The sequence below is a fragment of the Macrobrachium rosenbergii genome, chromosome 20 (assembly GCF_040412425.1).
Source record: "Macrobrachium rosenbergii isolate ZJJX-2024 chromosome 20, ASM4041242v1, whole genome shotgun sequence".
NCBI lineage: Eukaryota > Metazoa > Arthropoda > Malacostraca > Decapoda > Palaemonidae > Macrobrachium > Macrobrachium rosenbergii.
In genome coordinates, this window is record NC_089760.1 from 27249368 (window position 1) to 27266272 (window position 16905).

A 16905-nucleotide genomic window follows, 5' to 3' on the forward strand; every position below is an offset into this window, starting at 1 on the left:
TGTAATGACAATACTTATGCTAAAAAGTGCTAAGCTTACAAATGCATATTAAATGTAAAATAGTAACAAGTATCTGAAACGTAGGTGTAAGAGCTGTGTAATACGCAGTCAAAGAATGATCTATTACCACCGAATCTGAAGACTTTTAATCTCAGCCTAACAAATTTAAAACTAGAGAGTAAAAGAAATGATTCGCTGAAGTAGACATGGCGGTAATATCCGAAAAATAATATGACACTACATAAAGTTTCGTTATTAAGGTATGTCAAGTGTTAGTACATGTACAGATCCACCTTAAGTATTATGAGAATTAACTTTGTAATAAACAAGAAAAGTAAGTAGTAAGATACTGCCAATCGGAAACAAAGATACTTGCATGTACTGTACAGTACTTTAAATGCCAGTGATAATATTCGATAACCACAGCTGACAGTGAATTGTAACTTCAAGGTATACAAACAAACAGGGTAGACGGTAACTTTTGAAGATCATGCATTCGTTGCTGTATGTTGACAACACGTGGATGTTAATATTTCAATATTTGGAGAATTAATCTTAGCGTGCTCTTCAACCTTTGAAGAAAATATTCGAATTGCTATATTTCTTATTAGGTAAACACTGAAGTCACCAGTTTCCAAATTCCAGAAAACTAAACATGTTTTATTCACCATGTACAAAATCAAACACGTTCTTCAACTTAATCAACAAGGCCTCAACTGCAGCCGAAAGCCAAACTTTCTGTTAATGACACTTTCTCCATATTTATTCATGGGAGACTTCAATGCAGAGACAGCTAGTCTTCAAATGACCTTTGAAGGGTGAAAGGGTAACGGGATTAGAGGAACACAAATTAGAAAACAAAAAGTCACAGAGTTGTGACTGTTTTGGCCAGGATGGCCTAAGAAAGTAATTATTCTCATCTTCAAACAATCATCAGTTATAATTATTTATTATGCATACATTTCTTTATAAAACAAGCCTAAAGACTATAAACGTGGATAATAAGTTCACGTGAAGTAGAATCCCAAAATTTGAAATAGTAGAAAGTGACGGTTAAAAATAGAGTACAAAAAATGAAGATGATATCTGATATATATAACAAAACACGTACAGTAGATAAATCAGCAAAAACAGCGTGTTCTTGAATTTACCCTTCAGCAAGGTGACTTTTTCTTACCAAGTTTGATATTCACGTCAACCAAACATTCCTTTAAGCAATGCATGTTAGAATAATACTCCGTTTACCCTGAACGTTTGGTTTTGCCACATGGGGCTTAATCAACAGTAGCTAAAACGGGCCAAAAATGTTATGTTAAAATTTCAACCTGAAATTAACATTATATATATACATATATAAATTGTGTTTGTACGTGGGTATGTGCATGTGTGTTAAATATAATGTATGTCATTTATTATATGGAAGATATAAATGGAAGCAGTTATTACCACTCGCAATAAAAATTTCGTTTACAACCCCACCATTTGATCAGTTGCAAATGACGAATCAGAGTGACGCGTATTTCTGCTGTATATCTGTACGCTAATCTACGCTCTATAATTACAAATCAGTATCTAATCAGTAAAACCATCGAATCGCCATGTATTCCACTGCCATTGTTGGGTTCAAAATTAAATCAGTTACTTGTTTGATTATCTCTCTCTCTCTCTCTCTCTCTCTCTCTCTCTCTCTCTCTGATTTAGATAGAATACAAAACACAATAGATTATTCAGTTTTGGGTCTTGTATGTAAAATATAGGATAAAAATAGGCGAACATGGTTTTATTCTTTACAAATTCAATCATTTTCTGTTTTCAAAAATGGCGCTCGCATGCGCGCGCACGCGCACACACAAACACACACACACACACACACACACACACACACACACATATATATATATATATATATATATATGTGTGTGTGTATCAACAATATATATATATATATATATATTGTGTGTGTATCAACTCTGCAAGTAATGCTCGACGACAACATAGGCTATCAATCGTATCAATCACTGTACAAGACTGTTCATGATGACTTGTTACAAGTGACGATAACTGATTAATATCAACGAATAACTATACGCGGTTCCCCGATAGCGGTTATCAGCAAAACACATCGGTATTTTCGACGCTAAATCATGTTATGTATTATCCGTTTGCTGACGTGTGAAATGACATTTAACCTTCATTTTTTCGCATGAGGAAAAATAGTGATCGAGATTAAACTGATTTTAGTATTATCATTATCATTATTCAGAGTACCCATATCCATGTGAAAGAAGTTAAAAAGAAACACTACCATTTCTTCTTTCTCTGTCTCTCTTTTAGTTCCTTATGTTGTATTTAGACTACAATCACTAAACTAGTTGAAACGGTTAAGGCCAGCAAAGTATCAGGGATAGAAAGCATAATGAGCAAGTACTGTTACTATTTTTTTTGTTTAATTTTTTGTTACGGTTCCACTCCACCGAAGGTACTCTGCGAGACCCGTAAAGTCAGCTCGTCCCATACATATTAATGCAGGCATTCTGAGATTCTTTCCTTTCTTTTATTATGCGGCGAACTCTATGTTAATTGTCGAATTTGGGCCACCCATCTTGCCAGTTTAGTTCTCTATAGTTATTTTCTTTGACGTTTTAATTTTAATTTTTTATTACAAATACTAACCTGCTTATATTTCCTCACATTTCTGCATTATTAATTAACACTTCGTATCTCCGAAATCGTGTGCAAATTATCTATTAAAGATCTTCGATTCTAGTAGCTTTTATTAGTTGAATACAAACGCAGTTGCTTCCCTGAAGAAGACTGGTTTATAATCCTTTCATACAAACCAACCTTTGCCTTCTGAAACATCTATCTACTACTAAAGTTCATTTTTTTTACGAGTCTCACTTATTCTATGATTATATATAGCCCGTCGTTGTACTATTATCCATGATAGGCTATTATTTATTCCAAATTCCACGTGTAACTCTGCTACTACTTTTTTTCCCAGGCATCTCATCATTTTAAAGTTTTCATATATTCCCAGTTTTGTAATCTTGCTGATAATCACTTCCAATTTTTCCCCTCGTTAACGCTTCCGCAGATCTTCGCCATTTACAGATTTCTTTCTGTCAGCATTCAGACCTGTATTTTCCGCAGCCATAAAGCATTCCATTCATCAATCATCTCATTTTAGTGCTTGCACCTTTTCTTCTCCTCAATTATCTCATCATTCCATGTTAAACACCAAAGATTTACTTTTGCGCTAAATCAGTCAGAATCCCATTTTCTATTTTATCTGTTCGATTTGTTTTTTTTTTTATTAGAGACTATTATATATTTTTTGTCGTTTTATCCTTTATGATGATTTTGCATGAATTTTAGTTCAATTTACAATATTAAATTTTGAGCTCTGAATGCCTTCAATTGGTCCAGTGCTTGGCATGTATGCCCCAGATCTATAAATCAATCAATCAGTCAAACTTTCCCATGCTCATATTTTTATAGAGAGTGAGGACTACTCCTTACCCATTACCTAAATCTTCGGTGCTCATATACTGTGTATATAAATATATTTTTCTATTTTGCATTTGATGGTTCTTTATCAGTACGCAACTATCAAGTTGTTATACAAGTAGGCCACTTACATGTATGTGTAATATAAACACATCCTCATACATGTGTTATATACGTTTGCATTAACTAATGATAATTTTGCTTGAAAGAAATTGGAGGTTTTTTTTTTTTATTTAGGCAAAGACTTAAGCGCAAATGAACGACAGAATCATACTTAAACCATGTATCAGGGGTAGTTAACCGACGACAGCCCACAAAAAATAAAAATCCGTACTATTATTTCTTATCTGTGGCTTACGAATCACGTTTAGATCTGAGTTCTTAGCCCTAATCAAACATACAAACCGTATCAAATACTTTGTAGGCTCATTTGAGCAAAACAACAATCCCGTTTTCTTATTTTGTGTGATTGTGGAGAAACTGTTCAACATTACTTTCACAATAAATGAATCATTTAGAGTTCAATAAACGTTACAATTTGCGAATAAAACCCATGCTATTTTTACATGTGATTTTGTTTTGTTTGTTTGCTTTTGGGAAAAACACAGGTTGCTACCTCATGAGACAAGTGAGTGTGGTATCTGGTGGGTGGAAGCAATTGTGTAAGTCACGGGAAGTTGGGAGGGTTGTTGTTTTCGTTGGGGGGTGGGGGGAAGGGTTTGTTTGGTATATATGAGCGACATCATACCTATTTCAAGACATTCATATTCTGTGGTGTTTGGAACTTAGGTGAACGCAGTATTTCAAGCCTGGAAGGTCGTGCGTGTGAGTATATTCATAAGCTTTAGTGACTAAAGGTTCAAGTTGTTAGAGACGTCAGTTCTTCATATTCGTAAATGCACTGTTTTAGGCATATGAGTAGTTTGATTACAATTAATTTCTGAAAAATGGTTGTAGACGGAGACGAACAAAAGTAAGCATTAATAAGTTCTTATCTTAAACAGGAGAAAATTATCAAATGCTATTGTACAAATACACAGATACGCCTGAGGTGTTTACTCATTCGTAATGAATTTTTGGGAATATCCTCATTACTTGAACTCAGGGATATGTTTACACCCGCTAGCCGCAAATCTCTAATCGTATGGAATTGGTAGGTAAAACGCGACAAAAATTCCTTGTTTAAAGAAATGGATAAGACAGGCGTTATGAAAAGGAATCATGAAAATCTGGATTAGTCTCGTATGCTACTAAGTGGTATATTACATCTTCTGTTCAGATTTGGCGAGCGATTCCCTTTCCAGGGGCAAAGTGCTTGACAAAGGAACCAAAATAGTTGCCTTTAATGGGGAGGCAAACACTAACTAGGTGCAGGCTACCTGCGGAAGGAAATTTACAATCCAGAACGTTTACCTGACCTAACCTAACGTTAGCAGAGTCTTACGACTATTTTACGAGTTCCCAGATACAAATTCAGTCCCTGACATTGACATTTAATTCTATGTATTAAATTCAAGATTAATAAAAGAAAAAATTAAAGAAGTTCTGCATTACGCTATATGCCTTATATTTTATTAGTTTTCCAAGGGAGTGCAATGCAACTCTTACTTAGCCCAATGTCGTGTCAAGAAGTATTTTGCATAGGGGTTCGTCTATAATTTAAAAGTTAAAGTAAATTATGAATGTCTTTTCTTTTCTTAGGATTTATTCCCTGTTAGGGGAGGCGGCTTAATATTGAATATGCACATACATACACTATATATATATATATATATATATATATATATATATATATATATATATATATATATATATATATATATATATATTGAAATTATCACGGTGCACTGTTTTATGATTGTATGCGAATCATAAAGTTATGGATTTGTTATTTCAGCACCCAACTGAGGACTAGTGTATAATATATATATATATATATATATATATATATATATATATATATATATATATATATATATATATATATATATATATATATATATATATATATATATATATATATATATATATATATATATATATATTATACACTAGTCCTCAGTTAAAAGAAAATAACAAATCCATAACTTTCTGTTTAAATTCATATATAATTATAAAACAGTGCACTGTGATATTTCATTTATATATATATATATATATATATATATATATATATATATATAATTATAAAACAGTGCATGATAATTTCATTTATATATATATATATATATATATATATATATTATATATATATATATATATATATATATATATATATATAATAATAAATCCTAAGAAAAGACACTCATACATTAACTTCTAATTACGGACGAACCCTATGCATATATATATATATATATATATATATATATATATATATATATATATATATATATATATATATATATATATATATATATATATATATATATATATATATATATCAATTACAACACGAAGGAACGCGTGCTTGAGAATATCACTAAGTCCACGTCGGAAGGTGAGTGAAAACCGGGACTTTGAACAAGTACTTTCGTAGTTTATTTTACATTTTCAAGTTCACACTGAATACAGAAGAAGTTGACAAAGGTTTATATGCAAAAACAGAAGGTGGGGGCGGGGTTACAGTTTGTGTGTGTATATACTGTACTGTATATAGTCTTCCATTTGTATTTAATATCATGTAGAAGTTTTTGAAGAAGTACTTTAGAATTCATAAAATCTATTAGATTTAGGTCTGATCTAATAGTAAATCAGTAGGAATTAATGTTCCTTTCTTTAAAATTAAGGAGACAATGCTTTAATGATTTCAGAAACGTAGAAAACGTAACAATCACCTTGCAAGGATGACTATGGATTTTTTTTTTCATGCTTTCGTTGAAACATTTCATTGTCAGTTTGTATTCTACAGTACAATATGCTTATTTGTAGTCATCCTGGCAGTACTTCCAGATATCACACTGCTGTAAAACTGAAAGAAAAACTCAAACATATTCCTTACAACCATTCAAATAAAGTATACTTAGCGACACTCAAGATGACAGACATGTTAGTCCAGTTCTTTGCTTCACTTTTTATCAAGGTTGGCGAGATGTATGACGTTATTTATTATATTAAAACTTAAGTTTATATAGCATTTTGCTTCGTTTTAGCATCATTGCCGTTCGGAAAATTGGTGCTATATTGCTTATCGCAGATGTAAGTCTTAATTCTTCACTAGCGGATTTTTGTCAAAACAACGTTGCATCCGTTTGCTTTTAGATGCATGATCATAGGCCAGTAACAAACATGATTGGTAACTGCTGCTAGTTTAATCTACTAGAATAGTGATCACTGGTATATTGATAGAAATCACTGTTCAGAAACTGTACGAAGAAAACCGGAAAAAATAGTAACTGAAACGTTAGAGCATTGAGATCAAATTCGTAGTGTCATGGAGTAACAAAGAGGGCGGTTCAGGTTACGAATAATCTCAGTTATTCTTGCGCCGTGTGTGTGTGTGTGTGTGTGTGTGTGTGTGTGTGTGTGTGTGTAAACGTGTAGTGAAACGCGAGTGTGTTGGTACAAAGCTCATTCACACAGGAAAATTAGTGATTTATAGTCAGAATAATTCAGGTTTCGTTTCAGCAGTTCCGAATAGAAAGCAAGTCACACAACTGAATCTGGTTCGAAGTACGTGTATGTGTTGTGTTTCATTCGTGTGAATAAAGTGAGTCTATAAAAAAAATCTGGTAAGTTTGTTGAGTTATTACTAGGCTTGTTCAGGTAGAAATTGCGCCTTTTTTTATTCATTCAGTTCAGTGTTCATTTACATCGAACACTGTCCCTCATTATGCCTAGTTTTTTACTTCTCACCATTGAAGTAAAGGTTGGTTCGTTCATTGTTGAATGTAAGTAATGTATATGAATATGACGATGATGTAAAACATCAGTTCTGAATATTTTTTACGGTGTCTATAAAATAAAAATAAAAGATGGATTCGGTAAAGAGCCAAGATTGTTACCCTATGTAAAAGTGAATGGATAGGCCTATTACTGAGATGCAGGGTGAAACGGTTTCATACCTGTAACTATTTCTATTAAATGTCTGACATCATCGATTGTTCTCGTTCAGTAACAAAATTAACTCAAATTTAATTTTGTATCTTTAGACAGGAAAAGTACGAGTTGACGGCTTGCCAGTATGAGTAAAAGCTCGACTTTCAAGGTCAACGGGACAGAATATGAAAGTAAGTAAAAAGATTTATAGCACTTTTTTTTGAACAGCTAAGAAATTTGTCACTGAAACGTTTCGCGTTTTAACAGTGTTGCAACCATAGCACACCCTATACTAGTTGTGTGCCTGCTTTGAGCAGTGACGTCAGGCGTTACAAACCGTGTAGTTTCCAAATCACATTGTATAGCAATTTGAGTAAGAATATCATTGTGTAATTCCTTTGTCTCACTGCAACTTAGTCATAAAAAACTGCGGAGGTTGTTGCTGCTGAATCTTAACTTTGATAGATGGGTTTGTTTCTCAAATTTGTCACAATATTTTGACTGTTATAGAAGTAATATGTATGTGACGCACATTCACACATATATACATATATATATATATATATATATATATATATATATATATATATATATATATATATATAAATATATATATATATATATTATAAATGTATATATATATATATATATATATATATATATATATATATATATATATATATATATGTATATATATATATATATATATATATATATATATATATATATATATATATATATATATAAAAATATAAACACATATGTGTGTGTGAATGTGTCATGACAGTGTCTAAATATTGTAACAAATTTATATATATATATATATATATATATATATATATATATATATATATATATACATATACATACATATATATACATACATACATACATACATACATATATATACATATATATATATATATATATATATATATATATATATATATATATATATATATCATATATATATATATATATATATATATATATATATATATATATATATATATATATATATATTTATATAATTTTGCACACAGTTGCCGATGGAACATATGCGGGATCTCGCCTGGTCGACTTCCTACACGAGCAACAGTTGACTGGTACGCATGTCACATGCTACCAGGGAGGCTGTGGGGCCTGCATTGTCACCGCCTCCATTCCTGACCCAGCTACGGGCCTAAGCCAGTCTTACAGCGTCAACAGTGTGAGTTTAACATTTTATTTGCTTCGTTTTGTTTTACCGACATTTTCATTTATTTTTTATCATGAGAGATGCAGTATAACGATTCACATGTGCGAACTGAAATGCTCATTGACGGAATATGAAACTTATCTTCCTAGCATTGCTTCTGTCAAGATTAATATCTGAAAGGAAGCATCTGCAATAATAACTTAAATAAGAACACGAGGTAACTTCATTTTAATGTTATTTTCTCTCTTAAAATTCATGTAAAAATAACAGTTATTTAGAAATTTATGACAATTTTTATCATTGATTAAATTTTCTTTTAAGAGACTTTCGCTTAATAATACAACTTGAGTACAAACACGAAACAAATAATTTCATAACAATTAACGATTGAAGAAACTGAGAGCAAGCAAACACTTTGTGATGAACTTTGGGAACTTGTGAAACGGAATTTTACGCAAATGACAAGTCCCGATATTTGTTGATATGGAAAGGATGAAAAACCAAAATAAAATTTAACTTGGAATACAAAGGAGTCCCTATAATTATGTTTCTATTGATCCACTGTTCTTTTTTCTCTCGGTTTTTACCTTCCTTCACAAGTGTGCATTTGTTCTTTATGAAACATATATATACATAATTATATAGTCGATGAATGCACCGTACATACATTTGTATACAGTGAATGAGTAAATAAAGAGAAAGAGAGAAGGTGTGTTAAGAACAAAGTGATTCCTTAATCGACCTAAACACCGATCACCCTCTCTCTCTCTCTCTCTCTCTCTCTCTCTCTCTCTCTCTCTCTCTCTCTCTCTCTCTCTATATATATATATATATATATATATATATATATATATATATATATATATATATATATATATATATATATATATATATATATATGTGTATATATTATATATGTGTGTATATGTATATATATATATATATATATATATATATATATATATATATATATATATATATATATATATATATATATATGTATATATATATGTATATGTATATATATATATATATATATATATATATATATATATATATATATACATATATATATATATATTTATGTATGTGTCTGTATGTATATATAATTATAAATATGTATGTGCATATATGTTTACACAAATGCATTAATATTTATATATAAACAAATATATGTGTATGTATACAGTATATATATATATATATATATATATATATATATATATATATATATATATATATATATATTTCTCTCCACAGTCACAAAAGGCTTTTAAGACACGAGCTTTTTTGATCGACAAAAACTCTCTCTCTCTCTCTCTCTCTCTCTCTCTCTCTCTCTCTCTCTCTCTCTCTCTCTCTCTCTGGAAAACAGAAATAAAGTAATAAACAGCATTCTGTTAATGGGAAATAAGTTGCAATGATTTTCTTATCAGATCTTCCAAGGAATCTTGCCTTCTTCTTCTGGAGAGGACACTCCCCTTCAAGGGTGCCCTCAGAGAACTGGCCTTCCTAAGGAGCCTTTGGCCCTCACCCTTGGGGCCTTCACGAAGCCCGCTTCCCCAGCCTGGCAGGATACCTGCCTTCCTCCTAGGAAGCAGCCTCTGGGTCGGACCCTTCCCTTCAAGGCTGGCCTCAAGAGTGTGGCCCTTCAGCCTCAAGGACCTTTGGGCCTCATCCTTGAAGTTCTTGGGCCCTCTCCAGGCCCGCTTTCCCAGCCTGGCAGGATACCTGCCTTCCTCCGAGGAAGTAGCCTCTGGGTCGGACCCTTCCCTTCAAGGCTGGCCTCAAAAAAGTGGCCTCAAAAGTAGCCTCTGGCCTTCCCTTCAAGGCTGGCCTCAAAAAGTGGCGAGCCTTGGTGGCTTTTGGGCCTCATCCTTGAAGTTCTTGGGCCCTCTCCAGGCCCGCTTCCCCAGCCTGGCAGGATACCTGCCTTCCTCCAGGGAAGCAGCCTCTGGATCAGACCCTTCCCTTCAAGGCTGACCTCAAGAGAGTGGCGAGCCTTGGTGGCTTTTTGGCCTCATCCTTGAAGTTCTTGGGCCCTCTCCAAGTCCGCTTCCCCAGCCTGGCAGGATACCTGCCTTCCTCCGAGGAAGCAGCCTCTGGGTCGGACCCTTCCCTTCAAGGCTGACCTCAAGAGAGTGGCGAGCCTTGGTGGCTTTTGGCCTCATCCTTGAAGTTCTTGGGCCCTCTCCAAGTCCGGGCCCTCCCCCAGCCTGGCAGGATACCTGCCTTCCTCCGAAGAAGCAACCTCTGGGTCGGACCCTTCCCTTCAAGGCTGGCCTCAAGAGAGTGGCGAGCCTTGGGGGCCTTTTGTGCCTCATCCTTGAAGTTCTTGGGCCCTCTCCAGGCCCAATTCCCCAGCCTGGCAGGATACCTGCCTTCCTCCGAGGAAGCAGCCTCTGGGTCGGACCCTTCCCTTCAAGGCTGGCCCCAAAAAGTGGCGAGCCTTGGTGGCTTTTGGGCCTCATCCTTGAAGTTCTTGGGCCCTCTCCAGGCCCTCTTCCCCAGCCTGGCAGGATACCTGCCTTCCACCGAGGGAGCAGCCTCTGGGTCGGACCCTTCCCTTCAAGGCTGGCCTCAAAAAGTGGCGAGCTTGGGGACTTTTGGGCCTCATCATTGAAGTTCTTGGGCCCTCTCTGGCTGGCCCCAAAAGTGGCGAGCCTTGCTTCCCCAGCCTGGCAGGATACCTGCATTCCTCCTGAAGAAGCAGCCTCTGGAAGTCGGACCCTTCCCTTCAAGGCTGGCCTCAAGAGTGGCCAGCCTTGGGACCTTTTGGGCCTCAACCTTGAAGTTCTTTTTGGTCCTCATCCAGGCCCACTTCCCCAGCCTGGCAGGATACCTGCCTTCCTCCGAGGAAGCAGCCTCTGGGTCGGACCCTTCCCTTCAAGGCTGGCCTCAAGAAAGAGTGGCGAACTTCCCAGCCTGGCAGGATACCTGCCTCCTCCGGGACCTCAACCTCTGGGGCCTTCCCTTCAAGAGGCCTCAAGAGAGTGGCTAGCCTTTGGGACCTTTTGGCCTCATCCTGAAGTTATTGGGCCCTCTCCAAGTCCGCTTCCCCAGTCTGGCAGGATACCTGCCTTCCTCCGAGGAAGCAGCCTCTGGGTCGGACTCTTCCCTTCAAGGCTGGCCTCAAGAGAGTGGCCAGCCTTGGGACCTTTTGTGCCTCATCCTTGAAGTTCTTGGGCCCTCTCCAGGCCCACTTCCCCAGCCTGGCAGGATACCTGCTTTCCTCCGAGGAAGCAGCCTCTGGGTCGGACCCTTCCCTTCAAGGCTGGCCTCAAAAAGTGGCTAGCCTTGGTGGCTTTTGGGCCACATCCTTAAAGTTCTTGGGCCCTCTCCAGGCCCGGTTCCCCAGCCTGGCAGGATACCTGCCTTCCTCCGAGGAAGCAGCCTCTGGGTCAGACCCTTCCCTTCAAGGCTGACCTCAAGAGAGTGGCGAGCCTTGGGACCTTTTGTGCCTCATCCTTGAAGTTCTTGGGCCCTCTCCAGGCCCACTTCCCCAGCCTGGCAGGATACCTGCTTTCCTCCGAGGAAGCAGCCTCTGGGTCGGACCCTTCCCTTCAAGGCTGGCCTCAAAAAGTGGCGAGCCTTGGTGGCTTTTGGGCCACATCCTTGAAGTTCTTGGGCCCTCTCCAGGCCCGCTTTCCCAGCCTGGCAGGATACCTGCCTTCCTCCGAGGAAGCAGCCTCTGGGTCGGACCCTTCCCTTCAAGGCTGGCCTCAAGAGAGTGGCGAGCCTTGGTGGCTTTTGGGCCTCATCCTTGAAGTTCTTGGGCCCTCTCCAGGCCCGCTTCCCCAGCCTGGCAGGATACCTGCCTTCCTCCGAGGAAGCAGCTTCTATGTCGGACCCTTCCCTTCAAGGCTGGCCTCAAGAGAGTGGCGAGCCTTGGGACCTTTTGGGCCTCATCCTTGAAGTTCTTGGGTCCTCTCCAGGCCCGCTTCCCCAGCCTGGCAGGATACCTGCCTTCCTCCGAGGAAGTAGCCTCTGGGTCGGACCCTTCCCTTCAAGGCTGGCCTGAAGAGAGTGGCGAGCCTTGGTGGCCTTTGGGCCTCATCCTTGAAGTTCTTGGGCCCTCTCCAGGCCTGCTTCCCCAGCCTGGCAGGATACCTGCCTTCCTCCGAGGAAGCAGCCTCTGGGTCGGACCCTTCCCTTCAAGGCTGGCCTCAAGAGAGTGGCGAGCCTTGGGACCTTCTGGGCCTCATCCTTGAAGTTCTTGGGCCCTCTCCAGGCCCGCTTCCCCAGCCTGGCAGGATACCTGCCTTCCTCCGAGGAAGCAGCCTCTGGGTCGGACCCTTCCCTTCAAGGCTGGCCTCAAGAGAGTGGCGAGCCTTGGGGCCTTTGGGCCTCATCCTTGAAGTTCTTGGGCCCTCTCCAGGCCCGCTTCCCAAGCCTGGCAGGATACCTGCCTTCCTCCGAGGAAGCAGCCTCTGGGTTGGACCCTTCCCTTCAAGGCTGGCCTCAAGAGAGTGGCGAGCCTTGGTGGCCTTTGCGCCTCATCCTTGAAGTTCTTGGGCCCTCTCCAGACCCGCTTCCCCAGCCTGGCAGGATACCTGCCTTCCTCCGAGGAAGCAGCCTCTGGGTCGGACCCTTCCCTTCAAGGCTGCCCTCAAGAGAGTGGCGAGCCTTGGGATCTTTTGGGGCTCATCCTTGAAGTTCTTGGGCCCTCTCCAGGCCCGCTTCCCCAGCCTGGCAGGATACCTGCCTTCCTCCGGGGAAGCAGCCTTTGGGTCGGACCCTTCCCTTCAAGGCTGGCCTCAAGAGAGTGGCGAGCCTTGGGACCTTTTTGGCCTCATCCTTGAAGTTCTTGGGCCCTCTCCAGGCCCGCTTCCCCAGCCTGGCAGGATACCTGCCTCCCTCCGAGGAAGCAGCCTCTGGGTCGGACCCTTCCCTTCAAGGCTGGCCTCAAGAGAGTGGCGAGCCTTGGTGGCCTTTGGGCCTCATCCTTGAAGTTCTTGGGCCCTCTCCAGGCCCGCTTCCCCAGCCTGGCAGGATACCTGCCTCCCTCCAAGGAAGCAGCCTCTGGGTCGGACCCTTCCCTTCAAGGCTGGCCTCAAGAGAGTGGCGAGCCTTGCGACCTTTTGGGCCTCACCCTTGTCCTTAGGGGAGGGCTTGCATAGGCTGCTTTTGGACTCCCTCCTGAGGAGTGCCTTCTTCCCCTTGTTTTCTCGTCTTCTGAATTTCCATTTCCATTGTCGTAATGCAGTCTTCTTCAGGAAGTTCTGTATTAGCTTCTTGATCTTTTCCTTTTAAACGATCTGCGCCGATATCCAAGTCCCTTCACCATATTCTTTGCTTTCTCTTACCCCAGCTTTTTAAATATGGCACTTACTTTCTCTGAAGGCTTTAAGACGATTTGAAGCATCTCAGAGATTGTTCCTGGAGACTTTGGTGTTTGGTGCATGCGCGAATGGCACTTCCCTCGTCCTTCCAGGAGCCGGAGACTGAAGGATTCCAAAATGACTTTTAAGGAAAATCCCGAAGGTTTTAGATCATTTTAACATTGCGTTAACCATTACTTAGCGTTCTTTTTCTGACACTTAAGCAGTTGCTTTTCTTTAACGAGTCGTCTTCTATAATCTTATCGGATTCCCTCTTACTGACGAAATGGATTATCCCTTCGATTCTACCTTGCTTCTCCAAAATGTAATTCTGTGAATCCAAAATCTTTCAAGAAGCTTCTTACACCTCAGGTTTACTACTTCTTTCTTCGATTGTGTGTGTGTGTGTGTGTGTGTGTGTGTGTGTGTATGTACAAAGAGAGAGAGAGAGAGAGCGCGTTTTCTTGATCTAGCTTAAAACTCATCTCTCTCTCTCTCTCTCTCTCTCTCTCTCTCTCTCTCTCTCTCTCTCTCTCTCTCTCTCTCTCTCTATATATATATATATATATATATATATATATATATATATATATATATATATATATATATATATATATATATATATATATATATATATATATATATATATATATATACTGTATATTATAGTAAATGGAACAAGCAAACAGTTGATCATCTTAAAAGGGAAATAGTAAAATAATAACAAGAATTACAAGAATTTTATTGAAACCTATTCGTTCACAATGCAAGAAAAATTGAACATTGTCCTCCGTATGTTTCCACAAAAGAAATCAAATAAAAAGTTTTTACAAAGAAAGATATGATATTGTTCAGAAATGTTGTAATATATTAACACCATTATTTGGGTAAAGATCTTCTTTCCTAAATAAATAATAGAATCTTGCAACATGCCGAGGTCCACTATTTGGGCAGGTAGCTATCCACTTCCAGTTGCATAGCTTGGTACTCCATCCTGAATTCATAGTCAGTCAACAGCATGAATCCTTTGCGAACCATCCTCTCTTCTTCTGATGACTGAACACCTTTCATCCGGCGGTCAAAAGAGCTCATAATGTCTTTCAACTTAGACCCCATTCGGATGCCCAAGACCGCATACGGACAGTGGCCATTACACATTTCTTTTGTCTCTTCAACCAACTGCAAGACATCGTTAAATTTGTAAGGCCGATTTCTGAAGACCCTGAGAGCGTCCTCAAAGCGTCCAACAGCCACGGAGCAGAAGGCCCACCTGATGATGTCATCTTTGTAACCCCCGTAGAGGAACACCTGTTCAAAGCAGCCTATGGCTTTTGCATGCCACCCACGGTGATGAGCTGCTTTTCCTTCGTAGAAAAAGGATCTTTTTCGAGACGCAGTGGATTCACACCGGGCTTTAGCCTTTAAAGCCCAGTATCTGCAGTATCCCTTATCCCAGGAATTCTTTGGTAAGAAGAGTCCTCTCGTAGCCCTCTTCCTTCTGGAATCACCTTCGCTGGACAGTTCCAGTACTTTAAGAAAGTACTTCTCGGCTTCCCTGTTTTTTCCTTCAGAGGCCAGAAGGAATCCGAGCGCCAACAGAGCATCAGTATTACTTGCATTAACTACCAGTAAAGCTGCCAAGATCTCCCTTGCTTCTTTATTTTTTCCCATCTTGACGAGCAGTTTTGACTTCTTTATTTTCATTTGCACAATGAAGGGATGTGTCTCCAGCAAATGCAGAGCTTCTTCAAACTGACACTGAGCGTCGAGCTCGTCGATTGCTGCGAGAACAGATAACAGTCTGTCGCTCCATTTCCTCCCTCCTAGGCCTTTGTCGAAGTCGTCTGGGGGTGACTCGCTAGTTGTGGACATCCACGAACTCGTCCAAGGTGTTGCAGTCGTGGTCCCTTCGTCCTCTCCCGGTCCGGTGTTTTCTTTGAGTAGCTTCATCTCGAGGGATTCCAAGGGGGAATCCATCTGTTTGACAGGATCACTTTCTCCCGGCGTCATCTTGATCATCGTCTTACACGTCTTAGGCACTTAGATATTTCCTGGCAGGAACTGAGCTGCCACCAGTCTTCGTTCATTTTATGTAATCTCCAGCCGCGATTTTCTCTGAAAATCTGTTCATAAATTTATCTTAGATTTATAAATAATAAAATTTATAAAAAAATTTCTCCACCGGGTATCCTTATTCAACCACACCAGGCCTCCTTTTCGCTCTACCTTTACTTGCTGGCCACCATTGCCATCAGTGTTTCCAGACCCACGTGTATAATACTGATAGATATTTGTTGCTAATCATACTATTTACTATCATAGTCAGCAAAGTTGAAATATCACTATCATAGTCATACTGTGTACTATCATAGTCACAGTAAAGTTGAATTATTACTATCATAGTCATACTATTTACTGTCATAGCCACTGTAAAGTTAAGTTATTACTATCATGGCCATACTATTTACTATCATAGCCACTGTAAAGTTAAATTATTACTATCATAGTTATACTGTTTACTATCATAGTCACAGTAAAGTTGAAATATCACAGTAAAGTTGAAATATCACTATCATAGAAATACTGTTTGCTATCATAGTCATACTATTTACTGTCATAGTCATAGCAAAGTTGAAATATCACTATCATAGTCATACTGTTTACTATCATAGTCACACTAAAATTGAAATATTACTATCATAGTCATGCTATTTACTATCATAGTCACAGTAAAATTGAAATATTACTAACGCAGTAATACTATTTACTATCATAGTCACAGTAAAGTTGAATTATTACTATCATAGTCATACTATTTACTATCATAGTCACACTATT

At 38.7% G+C, this 16905-nt stretch overlaps 1 protein-coding gene across 1 annotated transcript; it reads left to right on the forward strand.

Annotated features, from left to right (window-relative positions):
• Positions 1-206: 206 nt before the first annotated feature.
• On the forward strand, positions 207-13850 carry LOC136848951 (uncharacterized). The gene is made up of 9 exons (XM_067121762.1): positions 207-212; positions 8678-8758; positions 10183-10526; positions 10649-10814; positions 11111-11871; positions 12091-12403; positions 12610-12885; positions 13201-13476; positions 13569-13850. The coding sequence occupies exons 1-9, from the start codon at positions 207-209 to the stop codon at positions 13848-13850; spliced, it is 2505 nt and encodes an 834-aa protein (XP_066977863.1).
• Positions 13851-16905: the final 3055 nt, after the last annotated feature.